Here is a 17,831-nt window from a genome sequence, read left to right as displayed (position 1 = left end):
AGATGAGGTTGGTGGGTGGAGCCCCTGGAGCCATCCCTTGGGTCGAGGACATCCCAGTGCTGGCACACACCAGGGATAAGGGATTCAAGGGAGTCATTGCTGAACCTTGGTGCTTTCTTTTTGCTTGGAGCCATCTCAGCCTTGGTCGTCCACACAGCTGGGCTGCAGAGAGTAATATGTGTGTTCAGCTGGCGTTTAGAAATGCCGATAGGACCTTTGACTAAATAAGTTAAGGCGGGGCGGGTGAATCATTGGCCTTCTGGAGATTTGGAGAGCTACTTTCGGATACATAAGTAATTAGCTTCCAAGAGCAAGGTCGAGCACGATTTCCCAACCCGCCAATCAATGAGAAACGTACCGCTAATCCAGACCGCCATCACACTTATTCTCCAGAGCAAGTTCAGATCCCACCGCAGCAGTTTGAGAATGGAATTCAGTTTTAAAAAGCCTGGATAAATAGTTGGCATCAGTGAGCCAATTCATTAATGCTATCATTACCCAGTCTGACCTGTATGTGGTCCAATCTCTCACCAATGTGGTTGACCTATCTGTCTTTACCATGGTTAGGCACGCCAATCAATTGTATTAAACTGGTGACAAATAGCAGACTTGCCAGTGACTCAATCGGCAGAGAATAAATTCTTAAAAATGAATCATTTACAACATGAAATTTCAAAGTGTTCTGGAGCTCCCTCCTCTCTCCACCCCCCCCCCCCCCCCCCCCCCACACACACACACACCAAATATAACCCTCAAAGTGAAAGAATGCTGTGTACATTTAAGTTACAAAGCCTGAGTTACTATTTGTTTTTCACAAGTCATTAGTCATAATCAGGGTGATTAATGTACCTCAAACATACACCACCCTATCTGAGCTAAATTACACGCAGACCCAAAGCCAGGTGAATTAGCATTCTTTCAGTCGGGCAACAGCGATGGATTACCGGCCTGTCATATGGAGCTTTTAAAATGTTGCCAGTCTTAATCGCAGATACTGTACTATAGTCCAGACCTAGTTCGCTTCTGTCTTGTTTTCTTTTAGTGAGGTGGGATGTGTCTTCCAACTATTGGGAAGTTTAGAATTTGACACTTGTTCAGGAGTTGCCCTAAATAAATGATTAATATGTTTCTCCTGGTATGTTTCAACTGTGATATGTAGATCTACAACTGCCCGTTTCACAATGCTTGACCAATGAGTCATTGGGATTTTCAGGGAACCACAGGCTTTTCCCAGGTTGATAGCGCCGTTGTGACTTGGTGTGATGTTAGACCACCGTCCGGGGAGTATAAAAAGGGTAGGCTGATTCTTCCAAAGTACTGCGAAGCACGGTGCTACTTTTAAAAGCATGGTTCGCACTGAGTGACTATTCAGCAGCTTGTGGTTTACAAATATCAGCGTGCTGACTCTAACAGCAGTTAGTGAATTGATGGAAATGAATGCTACAACATTTTTAATACCTGCTTGAATTTCAATAAAAAAGCAATCGGCCTTTAAGAAATAGGAGAAAAGACGGTTTTAGAGGCAAATTCAGGCATGGACAAAGGCACCCAGGTAAATCTAAAATCAGTGAATCTTGACAGGGAGTCAAGCATTTTCAATGTGTAGCCTTAACCATGCCCAATGAAAATGACATTTAACTGTGAAATCCAGCAGTTTTGAAGACTTTGGCCATTTTACTAGTGAGAGTCTCACCAACAGTAATGCTTAACAACTGCCCATACCAAAGGGGATAAAAAGATGTGCTGCTTCAGCAGCGCAGACAAGACATGACCATATCAGGTGATGTTAGTATTTCTATGCAACAATAAACTAGCTATGGGCTGAGCAGTGAATTCCCATGACTTTCCTGAAAAGTTGTTGCATTTGTTCAAAGTGGTTTAGATTCATTACATTATCCCTATCTTTCTTTAAATCTTCACTCTAAGCTTTATTTCTCCTGAGGTCATCAGCTGCTACATTCCACTGATTACGGAGGTTTCATGGTAATAATTGCAACCAGGCAACACGCACAACAATGGTAGCATGTTTGCATAATTTCCATATCTTTTGTTACAGGCCTACGTTAACTGGATCCACGCCAGCTAGTATAATTTTATATTGAACATAGAACATTACAGCGCAGTACAGGCCCTTCGGCCCTCGATGTTGCGCCGACCTGTGAAACCACTAAAGCCCATCTACACTATTCCCTTATCGTCCATATGTCTATCGAATGCCCATTTGAATGCCCTTAGTGTTGGCGAGTCCACTACTGTTGCAGGCAGGGCATTCCACGCCCTTACTACTCTCTGAGTAAAGAACCTACCTCCGACATCTGTCCTATATCTATCTCCCCTCAATTTAAAGCTATGTCCCCTCGTGCTAGACATCACCATCCGAGGAAAAAGGCTCTCACTGTCCACCCTATCTAATCCTCTGATCATCTTGTATGCCTCAATTAAGTCACCTCTTAACCTTCTTCTCTCTAACGAAAACAGCCTCAAGTCCCTCAGCCTTCCCTCATAAGATCTTCCCTCCATACCAGGCAACATTCTGGTAAATCTCCTCTGCACCCTTTCCAATGCTTCCACATCCTTCCTATAATGCGGTGACCAGAATTGCACGCAATACTCCAAATGCAGCCACACCAGAGTTTTGTACAGCTGCAACATGACCTCATGGCTCCGAAACTCAATCCCTCTACCAATAAAAGCTAACACACCGTACGCCTTCTTAACAACCCTCTCAACCTGGGTGGCAAATTTCAGGGATCTATGTACATGGACACCGAGATCTCTCTGCTCATCCACACTACCAAGAATCTTACCATTAGCCCAGTACTCTGTCTTCCTGCTTTTCCTCCCAAAATGAATCACCTCACACTTCTCTGCATTAAACTCCATTTGCCACCTCTCAGCCCAGCACTGCAGCTTTTCTATGTCCCTCTGTAACTTGTAACATCCTTCCGCACTGTCCACAACTCCTACAAGTAGGCTTACATTAATACTGCAATGAAGTTACTGTGAAAACCCCCTCGTCTCTTATGAGTGGCATGGACAGAGTGGATAGTCAGATGCGCTTCCCTAGGGTAGGAGAGTCAAGTGCTAGGGGACATACGTTTAAAATAGGTGGGGAAAAGTTTCAGCCAGATGTGCGAGGCAAGTTTTTTTTACACAGAGGGTGGTAAATATATGGGCGCGCTGCCTGGGGAGGTGGTGGCAGCAGGTACAATAGCGGCAATTAAGAGGCATCTAGACAAATATATGAATAGGGTGGGAATGGAAGGATACGGACTCCGTAAGTGCATGCGGTTTTAGTTAGGCAGGTACCATGGTCGGCGCAGGCTTGGGGGGCCGAAGGGCCTGATACTGTGCTGTATTGTTCTTTGTTCTAGTCGCCACATTCCGGCGCTTGTGCGGGTACACAGAGGGAGAATTCAGAATGTCCCAATTACCTAACAGCACGTCTTTCGGGATTCGTGGGAGAAAACCTGAGCACCCGGAGGAAACCCACGCCGACATGCAGACTCCGCACAGACAGTGACCCAAGCTGGGAATCGAACCTGGACCCCTGGAGCTGTGAAGCAGCAGTGCTAATCACTGTGCTACTGTGCACTAAGGGCTCAGTAGCTTTCTTTGCTGGAGAGAATTTATTGACTTCGTTCACAGGCAGCACTGCTACACCCCACCAGTGTCCCAGCCATCTCCGTTTATAGGTGTAGAGATACCGTTTAACAATGTATTTGCCATCAAACCTTAATGTAATTTGTAATGAATACAAAATTTGCAACCTAACCCCGTGTTAAAATAAATGCAGTCCTGTACTTACCTTGTGGCAAGTTGTGATCCTAAGATCTCTCCACAGGTAAAGCACTCTTCTTTATTAACACGATGGGTGCTCTGTGAAGAAAAATAAAAAATGGTGGCACAGCAACAACCTCACATCAGCAATCAGTCATTGTGAATTGTTTACCAATAAGAAGAGAGCTAACCATGCTCCACAATTCCACTTGTTAACTAACCTGGATAAGTTAGCTTCCAGTTTAGGTGAACCAAGACAAAAAAGTATGCCACCTTGCAAGGTCCGGGTAATATTGATCACTTCTCTTTAATGCTTCAATATTTCTTGCCCTGTCTTCAGCAGCTCTGAAGAAGAGTCAAATTCGACTGGAAATGTTAACTCTGTTTCTCACTCCACAGATGCTGCCAGACCTGCTGAGTATTTCCAGCATTTTCTTTCTTTAATTTCAGCTTTTCAGCATCCTCAGTATTTTGCTTTCACTTATACAAGGGCCAGGATTTGGCTTGGGCGTTTGTTTCTCACCAGACATCTATGACACATGTCTGACAATATTGTGGAGGAATAAATAATCCATGTCTACTCTGCATAAGTGTCTTAAATTAGAAGTAAAATCTGTCAACATTAAAGACAGGTAAGAAGAAGTATGTATGTTAGCTGAATGGTGAGTTAGGGTCCCAATACAATTCCTTCTGATACAGCTTGGTTTACCATGATTTCTGGACACTCTCTGCCAGATGCTAAATGAATGTTCAACAACTGATGTACTGTGCAACATTATACAAATCGGTTATCTGGGAGTTGCCAGGAATATTGAGTCTAACTTGAACCTTTCGGAATAGATGGCGGATAACAGCCGCCAGGACCAGGAATACTGGCGAGCAGACTCACTCCATCTCTCCTAGCTAAGCTGTCCCAGAACAATGGCATCGACCCGGCAATGTAGAAATAGAAAAAGCAGGACAAATCCAATGTAGCCAAATACTACAACGTCAATCTACTCTCGGTCATCAGCAAAGTGGAAGGTGTTAACAATGCTATCAAGCAGCACTTGCTCAGCAATAACCTGCTCATCGATGTTCAGTTTGAGCTCTGCCAGTGCCACTCAGCTCATGACTTCATTCCAGCTCTATTTAGACTAAGGCTGTATTCCAGAGGTCAGGTAAGAGTGACTGTCCCTGACATCAAGGCAGCATGTGACTGTAGGAGTCCCAGCAAAATTGGATTTGATGGGAATCAGAGCACTCTAAGGTACCTACAACAGATGGACTGCAGCGGTCCATGAAAGCAGCTTTTCACCACCTGCTCAGGCAAAAATAGAGATTGGCAATAAATGCTGGCCTCGCCGGCGACACTCATGAACAAATAACCTAGTCGGACATTTCTGTGAAGTACTGAAAGAGTACTTTGCTGTCTGAGGTGCCATTTCAGATGAGATATTAAACTGAGGCCTCATCTGTTCAAAATGTACAGCATTATTCAAGGCGGAGAAGAAGAATTCTCCCATGGCTAGTCATTGGTTTCTATTTGGCAACACTGAGCTAAACTAAGTCTAGGTAGAAATTTCATTCCAAAATATTACTTTCAAAGGCGCAATTTAGCTGTGCTGCAGTTTTGAACCATTATCCCTTTTGTTTTGTATTCATCTTTGCCCTCGACCCCATCATAAATCTTTCCTTTTGTTCCTTCCCTGTCCCCCTTGAACTTGGATCTCTACTTGCTGGTCATCTCTAACACCTTCCAGTCCTGATAATAAAGGCCATTGGCCCACAACATTAACTCTTTTTTTATTTTCTCACCACAGGCGTGGCTGACTGAGCTGAGTGTTTTCAGGGGTTTTTGTTTTTATTTCAGGTTTCAGCATTTTGGTTCTATTTTCAAAGTGACAGACTGATATGCGCTACAGTGTTCTCCGTAATTTCTGTGTTGTCCCACAAATCAGAGCATCTGAAAATAGCCAGGGTTTTTTAAAATGGGGCAGAATTCAAATTTCAGTAAACTTGAGCATTGAGATGTGCCCCAAAACAACAACAACTTATATTTCTATCGCACCTTTAATGTAATGAAAGCTCTCAAGGAGCAAAAGATAGCAAAATAGAGATTGAGTCACATAAAGGAGATATTAGGGTCAAAAACTTAGCCAAAGATTTAGGTCTTAAGGAACACCTTAAAAGGTGAAAATGGAGATAAAGTTGGAGAGACTTGGGGAGAGAATCACAAAGCTGAGGGCCTTGGCAACTGAAGGCACAACTAAGGTGGGCTGAGCAGGAGGTGCTTTAAAATTCACCTCAATGTTTCAGATACGGTAAGAAATTGTAAATGAAGGGCAGCACGGTGGCGCAGTGGGTCAGCCCTCTTGCCTCACGCCGCCGAGGTCCCAGGTTCGATCCCGGCTCTGGGTCACTGTCCGTGTGGAGTTTGCACATTCTCCCCGTGTTTGCGTGGGCTTTGCCCCCACAACCCAAAGATGTGCAGAGTAGGTGGATTGGCCACGCTAAATTGCCCCTTAATTGGAAAAATGAATTGAGTACTCTAAATTTTTATTTTAAAAAAAATTGTAAATGAGAATTTAAAATGGAACAGAGCTAAGCAAATGGAAAACCATTTCACACTCGAACAAATGTAAATACGCGTACACCCACAAAATCATTCGCCAAGGTGCAGGACTGATCAGAAGAAAACAGGAGATGGTTGTGTGACAAATGCAGGATTTTAGATATATTGGATTATAAACATTTGACAATTTAAGGGTTAAAAGCCTGGGTTAGAGTGTGTTTGACTGCAGTAGTCATGTTTTTAAAATAATCTTGTTTTGCAAGACCTGGAAGCTTTTAGGAGCCAGAGGTGAAATTGACCAGAGTACAAAGCCTGGGCTAATGCACTGTTGTTTGACTAGGGGTGTCCATGGGGAGTTAATGGGCAAGATTCTCCGGTCCGCCAACCCCGTTTTCTGGCGTGGGGCGTACCCACCAGCAGCATGATTCACCGTTCCCGCAGCTGGCCAATGGGGTTTCTCATTGTGGCCACCTCACGCCGTCAGGAAGCCCACGGGCATGGAAGGATCCCGCCGATGGAGAATTCCGCTGAGTATGTTTTCAGCCTGGGGAGTTCATTTGTTTTCAGCTTGGGGAGATGTCATCGCTGGGTGGAGCCAAAGCATTCAGACCTGGTGAGAATGCTTTGAGTTGAGTTCTGATCTGGTTACCCTTTAGACAATAAATAAGGTCTTTTGCTCTCACAGTAGGATGGTGAGAAATATTAATAATATTTAAAGCCGTGCGGACTTGTCGGAGGACAAGGGGGCAGCTGAAACAAAACCAGTTGAAAAAGCTTTTTGAAGATATCCAGCCAGAGTCTTCAGGGGTTCCAACAGAAGCCAAATCTGTTCTGGAAAGCAGGTTTAACTCTGTGCCATTGGGATGTAGGATGGATTGAGAGCTGTATGTTTTTGTTTCCTTTGTTGTTGTTTAATTGATAATAGAGATAGTAGTTAAGGGTATTATATTTACATAATTTAATTGTATTATTAAAGGGGCTGTGAGGTTTAAGATTTTAATACTGTGTTAATAATAAAGTTTGTTTTACAATATTAAATCCCTATTTTTTTTTGTGCCATCATTCCGGGAGTGAATCATTCTTTCCACACAGTCTTACAAAAAGAACAAAAATATTGGGGTTTTAGTCCAGTATCCTAGCCACTGTTGGGGTCTGGCCTGGGAGTGTAATTGTTGAACGGTTGAAGTGAGCTGAATATGGGCAGACCTCAACAGTCTGAGGGCCCAAAAGGAGAAAATGAAAGTTAGATGGCCCTGTCCAGCACTGTGTCAGATGGGGTCTCTGTCCAAAATATCAACTCACTAGCACTTCCCTCAAAAAACATCTAATAATCTTTATTATTGTCACAAGTAGGCTAACATTAACACTGTAATGAAGTTACTGTGAAAATCCCCTAGTCGCCGCACTCCGGCGCCTGTTCAGGTACACAGAGGGAGAATTCAGAATGTCCAATTTACCTAACAAGCACGTCATTCGGGATTTGTGGGAGAAAACCCACGCAGTCACAGGGAGAACGTGAAGACTCCACACAGGCAGTGACCAAAGCGGGAATTGAACCTGGGATCCTGGCCTGTGAAGCAACAGTGCTAACCATTGTGCTACCGTGCCACATTGTCAATATTTCCTTCCAGAGGGAATGTGAGATATATAGTTGGGGTCTTATTAAAGTTGATATTTAAGGCAAGAGGACTGCTTCATAGAAGGATCAGGTGCTGTTCTTCCAGCTTGCACTGAGCCTCACTGGAACAATGTTGAAGGCCAAAAGCAGAAGAGGAGGGGAATTGAAGAGGCACACAACAGCAAGCTCACGATCATGGCCTGGATTGAATAGCGCTCCCATTGAAGTGGTAACTACACCATGAGTAGTGAATATAGTATACGAAGTTACAGGAAGTACACAAAAATTCCTTCCTTATCTGATAGAAACATGGACAGCAACATGGGAGGAAATGAAGAAAATAGGTGTTAATATGTCTAACATGTTGCCAACACTTCTAGATTGGGTGGCACAGTGGTTTGCACTTCTGCCTCACAGCACCAGAGATCCGGGTTCAATTCCAGCCTCGGGTGACTGTCTGTGTGGAGTTTGCCCATTCTCCCCGTGTCTGCGTGGGTTTTCCGCGGGTGCTCCGGTTTCCTCCCACAGTCCAAAGATGTGTCGGCCAGTTGGATTGGCTATGCTAAATTGCTCCTAGGTGGGGTTACGGGGATAGGGTGGGGAATTTGGCTGGGTAGGGTGCTCTTTCAAAGTACTGATGCAGATGTGATGGGCCAAATGGCCTCCATCTACACTACAGGAATTCTATGGTTCTATTCTATGATTGCTCTAGAGTCTCCAGACATATAAGATTATTCTCTTCAATACTACTGTTAGCAGCCCGAGAGCCAAACACTTTTGTTCTGAAGATTTTTTTTAAAATTAAGATGACCCAATTCATTTTTTCCAATTAAGGGGAAATTTAGCGTGGCCAATCCACCTAACCTGCACATCATTTTGGGTTGTGGGGGCGAAACCCACGCAAACATGGGGAGAATGTGCAAACTCCACACGGACAGTGACCCAGAGCCAGGATTGAACCTGGGACCTCGGCGCCGTGAGGCAAGAGGGCTAACCCACTGCGCCACCATGCTGTCCTTGTTCTGAAGATTTTTATTGATTAGTCATTAAAATAGTTTCAATTGAGGGTGAAAAAGCTGGGCGGGAAGCTAAGGTCAATGAAATTTCCAGAAATAAAACCAGAGTTGGCAATGCCCCATGCTAAGCACCATGTGATTGAAAGACCTGAGGCGGGATTCTCCGACCCGCCGTACCAGTTTCCGGGTGCGGCATGCCCCCACTGGCAGTGGGATCCTCTGCCCTGGCAGCCAGTCAATGGGGTTGCCCACTGTGGGCACTCCCCGCCGTCGGGAAATCAGCAGGCGTGAGTGCGCTGTCAGCGAAACAGAAGATCCCGCCGACGGAGAATCCAGCCCCTGGGGTTCAGATACAAAATTAAATTCAATGAAGTTACTGCAGTCAATAATCAGACTGGACAATTATAGTATGCATAAGTTGCTACAATTTGACATTGATGTTCCCCTTTCTACTTATATATTCGTACTAGATATATTCCACCTTTTAATATTAATATGCCTGCCAGTCTCTCTGAAGGCTCTACACTCAAAAGCGTCAATTTCTGACCTGTTGATTGATTACAGCTCTCTCCGTTTTGGTTTCACATTTCCAGAATTCAGAGTGCTTGTTCAGTTGTTTCTTTCCATATTCCTACATTTGAATAATGCTAATTCTTCCTCGACTTTGACAGTGCTCTGTATGTTTATTGTTTATAGCCATGACAATTCTGGTTTACGCAAATAATAAACTGAATTTGCATTCATTGACATGAACAGACTGCAGACTCAATAATCAGGTATGATTTGTGCCCGTTGCTTGTTCATTATTTCTGTGGGTTTCTCAAGTGTGGTTATGCTGAACAACAACTCTGTGCACAGTAAAAAAAAATCCCAAATACAATGAAAACAATCTAAGCCTTCCTTTGATCTGAAGCACTGAAACCATCCAAGTTGGTTGTCCAGCAGACATCAGAACAAGTAATAATATAATAATCTTTATTGCCACAGGTAGGCTTACATTAACATTGCAGTGAAGTTACTGTGAAAAGCCCCTAGTCGCCACATTCCGGCTCCTGTTCGGGTACACAGAGGGAGAGTTCAGAATGTCCAAATGATCTAACAGCACGTCTTTCGCGACTTGTGGGAAGAAACCGGAGCACCCGGAGGAAACTCACGCAGACACGGGGAGAACCTGCAGACTTCGCACAGACAGTGACCCAAGCTGGGAATCGAACCTGGGACCCTGGTGTTGTGAAGCAACAGTGCTAACCACTCTGCTACTGTGCCGCCCCATTTTACCTTAAACAGATCCAAAACAAAATCTTATAAACCTCACAACTATACCACACAATGTACAGGGTATTTGTAGCATGAGTGAGCAAAGCTCTTTAACCAATTTAACTAAAGAATCTCAATGAGGCATTAATCCCAGAACCATGAACTATATATCAGGAAGTACAAATTGCACCTAATGATGTACAGGAAACAGAATAACAATTGGTAAAGGTAGATAGTGGCCAGAATTCTCTGGCCGTTCGCTGGATTCTCTGGTTCTGCCACCAGCATCCCCCCGCCACAGGTTACCTGGCTGTGTGCGGTGGCTTCAATGGAAAATCCCATTGACATCAGCAGGAGAGGAGAATCCCACCGCCAGCAATGGCGCGCCGCCTCCCCCTGCCAAGAAACAGGTGGCTGGGAGGCTGGTGAATCCCGCCCTGAAGTAAGAGAGCGGGAGAAAGAACAAAGCAGTTGGCTTGATCAACACTCCATCCACCACCTTACCATTCATTCCCTCCACCACCGACACCCAATGGCAGCTGTGTGTACCATTCACAAGGTGCACTGCTGCAACTCAAAAAGGTTCCTTTGACAGCACCTTCCAAATCCGCAACCTCTACCACCTAGAAGGACAAGGGCAACCGGCGCATGGGAAGACCATCACCCACAAGCCACACACCATCCTGACATGGAACTATATTGCTGTCCCTTCACTGTCGCTGGGTCAAAATCATGGAATTCCTTTCCTAATAACACAGTGGGTGTACCTACACCACATGGACTGCAGTAGTTCAAGAAGACAGTTTACCACTACCTTCGCAAGGACAGTTTGGGATGAATAACAAATGCTGGCCTTGCCGGTGATGCTCACATAGCACAAAATAATTTTTTTTAAAGCTAAAAGAGACAAACAGAAAAAAAAATAAAGGGGAATTCCGGTGGCGACATGTAAGTCGCACATTAAGTGGCCCCTGCTAGAGTTTCTGGTTTTTGAGCTTTTATGCCCAATTGCAGGGGTAGTTTGTGACTGAATTGGTGTGGGAAGTTATAAGGAAGACGTGAAATGTTGAAGACCCAGAAGAACGGTGCTGGAAAGAAGAGGGTGAACGAAAGTTGAGTGAGTCCTACAGGAAGAAAGATAGTGGGGGCTGGGTCGTCGGGTGGGGCCGCTCTCCACACGATGGAAACTCTGACCGAGGTGATGTCGGTGGAGTTTGAGAGGCTGTTTGCCAAGCATATGGAGGTGCTTCGGAGGGAGATAATGACTGCGATGAAACAGTGGGTGGAGGCGGCGATTGCGATGGAACAGTGGGTGGAGGTGGAGATTGTGATGAAAGAGTAGGTGGAGAAGGCGATTGCGATGAAAGAGTGGGTGGAGTAGGCATTTCCCTGGTAAAGGTGGCAGTAATGAAGGCGCCAGTCAAGGTGCGGGGGCAAGGAGAGATGTTGAAGAGGGTGGAGGAGGCATTATCGCAACACATCGACCAGTTAACCTCGATGGGTGAGGAGCCGCGGAAGGTGGTGGAGGCTAACAAAGGGCTCAGAGCCAAGGTGGAGGAGCTGGAGAACAGGTCGAGGAGGCAAAATCTGAGAATCGTGGGCATGACTGAGGGGATGGAGGGCCCATGGCCGAACGAGTACTTCGCAAAGATATTTGCACAGTTGATAGGAGTGGAGGAAGAATCCTCCTGCTACAAGTTGGACAGGCACATCGGACACTCAGGCAGAAGCCTAAAGCAAATGAGCTACCAAGGACGGTTATAATCTGCTTGCACAAGTTCCATATCAAGGACAAGGTCTTGAGCTGGGTGAAGGCCGTGGAGGCGTTCGTAAAGGATGAAGGACTTAGCCTAAGATGAGAGTTGGGATTTGGACTTGGTTGGTGGGACCGGGAATGGTGTTTTTCTTATGGAGGTTTTTCTATTTAATTGGGGTTTTGTTTCTCTGTTTCCTGAATGGGGGGATTTGTTTACATGTATTTTGGGTTCCTTTGTTCCTTATAGGTGCGGTTCTGTATTGTTTTGTGGTATAAGAGAAGCAGAGTTTTGGTGTAAATGGGGCCGGGTTACTGAGGAGGGGGATGGAGGACAGGGCTCTGGCGAGGGGCCATCCCATTAGCAATCAAAGTTGGCTAGTTAACGGGAGTATGCTGGGGGAGGGGCTGCGGTCATTGGAACCTGGTCAAGCAGGTTTCGATGGACCTGGGAGGTGTAAATGGTGGAGGGGAGGGGATCAATACTGGGTGAGGTGTTTGCAAGAGGAAGTGGGTGGGAGGATTCTGGGAGGGGGGGTTCAACTCTAACAAAGAAATAGGTGGACCTGGCCGGATGAAGAGGACCCGGGATAATGGTGATGGTGGATAGGAGGGGGGGGGGGGGGGCGGTTAGAATAGTGAGGTTGAACCTAGGGTTAGGGGGACCGGTGAAGAGAGTGAGAGTTTTTGCACACTTGAAGAGTTTAAAAACTGATGTGGTGATGCTGCAGGAGACCCATTTGAGGGCGAAGGATCAGGCAACGCTTAGGAAGGGTTGGGTGAGTCAGGTGTTTCATTCGGGTTTCGATAGTAGGGCTCGGGTGGGGGGCAATCTTTGTGGCCAAAGACGGTGATGTTTCAGATGGAGAAGGTGGTGGCTAAAAAGGGGGCAGGTACGTGATAATGACAGGTGTGTTGGAGGGGAGGTAGGTGGGCGGGGCAAAGATGTTGGCTGGGCTCATGAGGGAGATGGGATGGGACGGCACAGTGGTTAGCACTGCTGCCTACAGCGCTGAGGACCCGGGTTCGATCCTGGCCCCGTGTCACTGTCTGTATGGAGCGCGCACATTCTCCCTGTGTCTGAGCGGGTTTCACCCCTACAATCCAAAGATGTATAGGTTAAGTGGATTGGCCATGCTAAATTGCCCCTTAATTGGAAAAAGAAAATTGGGTACTCTAAATTTAAAGAAAATATAAAAAATGTTAAAAATGAGGGAGATGGGAGGAGTGGACCAGTCGAGGTTCGTACATCCGAGGGAATGGGAGTATTCAATTTTCTCCCCGGTGCACAAGGTCTTTTCGAGGATTGACTTTTTGTGGTGGGGGGGTTGCTGGCTGACCAGAGCTTCTGTGAGAAGTTAGGGAAGTTGATTGAGGAGTATGTGGGGTTTAATTGCACGGGGGAGATCTTACGGTCAGTGGTGTGGGAGGCTCTAAAGGTGGTGGTGAGGGGGGACGGTGATCTCATTTAATGCTAAGGTGGATGTGGAGGACAGTGAGGAATGGCAACAACTGATAGAAGAGATTTTGTCGGTGGTTGAGAGGTTCGCGGACCCGGGTCCCCTGGCAAAGAGGAAGGAGTTGCAGGCGAGATTTGCCCACAGGGAAAGCAGTGAGTCAGTTGAGAAGGGCGAGTGGAGCTGTTAATGAATACGGGGAGAGATGTTGTCAGGTCATCTCCAGACGGAGGCCATGGCGAGGGGGATAGTTTGGGTGCGGGATAAGACATGGAGTTGGTGGTGGCTCCGGAATAGATTAATAAGGCGTTTGAGGAGTTCGATAGGGACATGTACAGATCGGAGCCACCAGAGGAGAGCGGGAGATGAGGGAGTTTCGGGTTGGCTGGAGTGTCCAAGGTTAGGGGAGGTGGAGAGGGCAAAGTTGGAGGAGCCGATGGGGGAGGAGGGGATGCAGGTGGAGATTGAGAAGATTCAGGAGGGAAGGCGATGAGGTCCGATGGGTTTCCAGTCGAATTTTATAAAAGATTTAAGGGTAGGCCGGTGCCGTTGACAGTGGGAATGTTTGAGGAGGTGATGGTTAAGGGTGTTATGATTCAAAGAATGAGGCAGGTTTCCATCTGCTAAAGAAGGACAAGGATCCGGTGGAGTGTGGGTCGTATAGACCCATATCTCTGCTGAATGTGGAAACCAAGATCCTGGCAAAGTGTTGGTGTTAAGGTTGGAAAGGTGCCTCCCAAAGGTGATTGGGGAGGACCAGATAGGGTGCATAAAGGGAATGCAGTCATCCACGAATGTGAGGAGGTTGTTGAACGTGGTGCTTTCTCCGGAGAGGGGAGCGAGATGGAGGTGGTGGTGGCGCTGGATGTGGACAAGACATCGGGTGGAGTGGGGTTATCTGATGGCGATATTAGAGAAATTTGGGATTGGGCCAAAGTTTGTGGCATGAGCGGAGCTGCTATATAAGGGGCTGATGGCAAGCATGCGCACAAATAGTATGAACTCAAGGTATTTTGCATTGCACCGGGTTACGAGGCAGGGATGCCCCATGTCTCCCCTTCTGTTATAGAGCCCATGGCTATTGCACTGAGGAGATCGGGTTTGTGGAAGGGGAGAGGGGGGATGGAGGTGGTGGAACATACGTTGAAGATCTGATATGCAGATGATTTGTTGCTGTATATTTCGGAGCCGAACTCTTCGGTGGGGAGTATAATGGGGTTGCTCCAGAGATTTGGGACATTTTCAGTGTACAAATTGAATTTGGGGAAAAGTGAGTATTTTGTGGTCTCCCTTCTGCGAGCGGGGGGTGGGGGGGCTGGCATTTCGTCTCGCGGCATCTCAGGTATTTGGGGGTGCAAGTGGCCCAGGATTGGGAAGGGCTTCGGAGGTTTAACTTCACCAGCTTGGTGGGGAGGGTGAAGGTCGATTTGCTGAGGTGAGACAATCTCACTCTGTCCTTGGTGGGCTGGATGCAGGCAGTAAAGAGAATGTTTTGCCGCGATTCCTGCTCTTGTTTCAATGCCTGCCGGTCTTTTTGCCCAAGGCGTATTTTAGGTGGGGCGGACAGGCTGATCTCATCGTTTTTTTGGGCAGGGTAGGTGGTCAAGATTAGGAGGGTGACCTGGGGAGCTACTACTGGGCAGCAAATGTGGCGATGATCTGCAAGTGGGTTATGGAGGGAGAGGGGGCGGCATGGAAGAGGATGGAGATGGCATCCTGTAAAGGAACGAGCCTAGGGGCGTTGGTGACGGCACCGCTGCCGCTCTCGCCGACAAAGTATACCACGAGCCCGGTGGTGGCAGCAACGCTAAGGATCTGGGGCCAGTGGAGACGGCACCAGGGTGCAATGGGAGCATCGGTGTGGTCCCCGATCAGGGGTAACCACTGGTTTGTCCCGGGGAAGATAGACGGGGGGTTCCAGAGCTGGCATCGGGCGGGGATTGGAAGAATGGGGGACCTGTTCATCGACGGGACGTTTGCGATCCTAGGGGTGCTGGAGGAGAAGTTCGAGTTACCCCGGGAAATGCCTTTAGATATATGCAGGTGAGGGCTTTTGTGAGGCGACACGTGAGGGAATTCCCGTTGCTCCCGGCACAAGAAGTTCAAGATAGGGTGATCTCGGGTGCAAGGGTCAGGGAGGGCAAGGTGTCGGAAATACACCAGGAGTTGAAAGAAGAGGGGAAGCGCTGGTAGAAGAGTTGAAGGGTAAATGGGAGGGGGAGCTGGGGTAGGAGATCGAGGAAGGTCTGTGGGCTGATGCCCTAGGTAGAGTTAATTCCTCCTCCTCGTGTGCCAGGCTCAGCCTGATACAATTTAAGGTGGTCCACAGAGCGCACTTGACGGGGACGAGGTTGAGTAGGTTCTTTGGGGTAGAGGACAGATGTGGAAGGTGCTCAGGGAGTCCGGCGAACCATGTCCATATGTTTTGGTCATGCCCGACACTGGAGGGGTTCTGGAGAGGAGTGGTGGGAGCAATATCTCAGGTGGTGAAAGTCCGGGTCAAGCCAAGCTGGGGGCTAGCAATATTTGGAGTAGTGGACGAACCGGGAGTGCAGGAGGCGAAAGAGGCCGGTACTCTGGCCTTTGCGTCCCTAGTAGCCCGGCGAAGGATCTTGCTAATGTGGAAGGAGGCAGCCCCACATACTCCTCAAGCAGCAACCTTGGGGGGGGGGGAGGGGTGGGGGGTGGTGGAGGGGACGTCCTGGGAGGGGGGGGAGGGGGCAGGGAAAGAGGGGACTGCCTTGGAGGGTCGATGAGCAAGAGATAACATGAAGGGTTGGGGAAACTGGCACGTACGGGTGAGGGCCAGTGTACAAAGCTGTGTAAATATATCATTTTGCCATGTATATATCTTGCTCTGCGCGATTTCTCGGTTTTTTTTGTTACGGGGGGGTTATTGTTTGTAAGGGGGAAAAATTGTGTTAAAAAACTTTAATAAATATATATTTTTAAAAAAGATTAGGAGGGTGATACTGCAACGGGGACGGCGGCGGGGGGTGGGGGGGGGTGGACAGCCATGGGGGGGGGTTAGGCCATCCAAATTTGTTGTATTATTATTGGGCGGCAAATGCAGAGAAAGCTCGGGATTGGAGCAGGGGCTGGGGGGCTATGGAGGCGAGGATGGTGGTGGGCTCTTGCAGGATGTTGGGGTTGCGGATGCTGTCAACAGCACTGCTGACGATGGTCCCACGGAGATATACGGTGACTTTGGTGGTGTTGACCACGTTGAATATCTGGAGGCAGTTTAGACAGCATTTTACAGGAGATGAGCAGGGGGCGGATGGATGTGAGGTTTAGGGGATGGGAAGAGAGGGGGTTAAGAAGATGAAGGATTTATTTCTGGGAGGCCGATTTGCGAGTTTGGAGGAGTTGGGCGAGAAGTTTGGGCTGGCGCAGGGTGGAAGTTTCAGGTATATGCAGGTGCGGGACTTTGTGAGGAAGGTCTTCCCAGCTTCCCAATAGGGCCTGCCTCCTCATTGTTGGAGGTGGCGCTATTGGCGGGGGGGATCTTGGAAGAGGATGGAGTGCCAATTGAGGGGATTAAGACAAAGTGGAAGGAAGAGTTGGGGGCGGTGCTGGAGGAGGATTTGTGGTGTGAGGTACTACGGAGGGTAAATGCCCAGACTTTGTGCGTGAGGCTGGGGCTGATACAGCTGAAGGTAGTTTACCGGGCACACCTTACATAGTCTAGGATGATCCAGCTGTTCTAAGAAGTGGAGAATGCCTGTGAACGATGTGGGAGGGGCCCTGTGAATCATGTGCATATGTTTTGGTCCTGCCCAAAGCTGGAAAGGTTTTGGAGGATGGTATTCAGCACCATTTCGGGGGTATTATATGTGGACGTGGAGCCTGGTCCCCGTGGAGTGTCGGACCTGCTGGAGCTGCAGGCGGTGCGGAGCAGATGTTTTAGTCTTCGCCTCGCCAATCGCTCGCAGGCGGGTCTTGTTGGGCTGGTGGTCAGTTTCTCCACCCTGTGCCTCAGCTTGGCAGGGCTGAAGTTTGCACTAAGGGAGGCGAGTGATGGGCTCTACAATTGCTGGGGTTTGTTCATCATACATTTTTGGGAGTTGGTTACTGTTGACTGTTGGGGGAGGGTGGTTGGGGGGATGGGGGGGGGGGGTGTTTTGTGGGGTTGTTTTGCATTGTAAAACTGTTGAAAATTTGTTGAATGAAGATACTTTCAAAAAATTATTTTACAAATTAAATATAATCCTTTAAAATCTCTAATGTTAATTATCTTCTGAAGGAAAATTACATTTTTAGGACCAGAGGATGTTGTCAGCAAGTATCAATTACTATATCATTAAACATGCTCATACTCCTGCCCCAGCTCTTAACTTTTTATGGTCTTCAGTGGGAACTACTGGTAAGAATTTCAAATAATGCCACAACACTA

At 47.4% G+C, this 17,831-nt stretch overlaps 1 protein-coding gene across 1 annotated transcript in view; it reads right to left on the bottom strand.

Moving 5' to 3' along the window:
* Nucleotides 1-17,831, bottom strand: part of trpm5 (transient receptor potential cation channel, subfamily M, member 5) — a 183,793-nt gene that overhangs the window by 151,362 nt on the left and 14,600 nt on the right. The window contains exon 2 of the mRNA XM_072518897.1: nucleotides 3,809-3,879. Coding sequence (XP_072374998.1) covers nucleotides 3,809-3,879 — 71 coding nt within the window. The remainder of the gene's footprint in view (nucleotides 1-3,808; nucleotides 3,880-17,831) is intronic.

This window comes from Scyliorhinus torazame, chromosome 10, assembly GCF_047496885.1.
Source record: "Scyliorhinus torazame isolate Kashiwa2021f chromosome 10, sScyTor2.1, whole genome shotgun sequence".
Classification (NCBI taxonomy): domain Eukaryota; kingdom Metazoa; phylum Chordata; class Chondrichthyes; order Carcharhiniformes; family Scyliorhinidae; genus Scyliorhinus; species Scyliorhinus torazame.
This window is presented reverse-complemented; position numbering and strand designations above follow the sequence as displayed.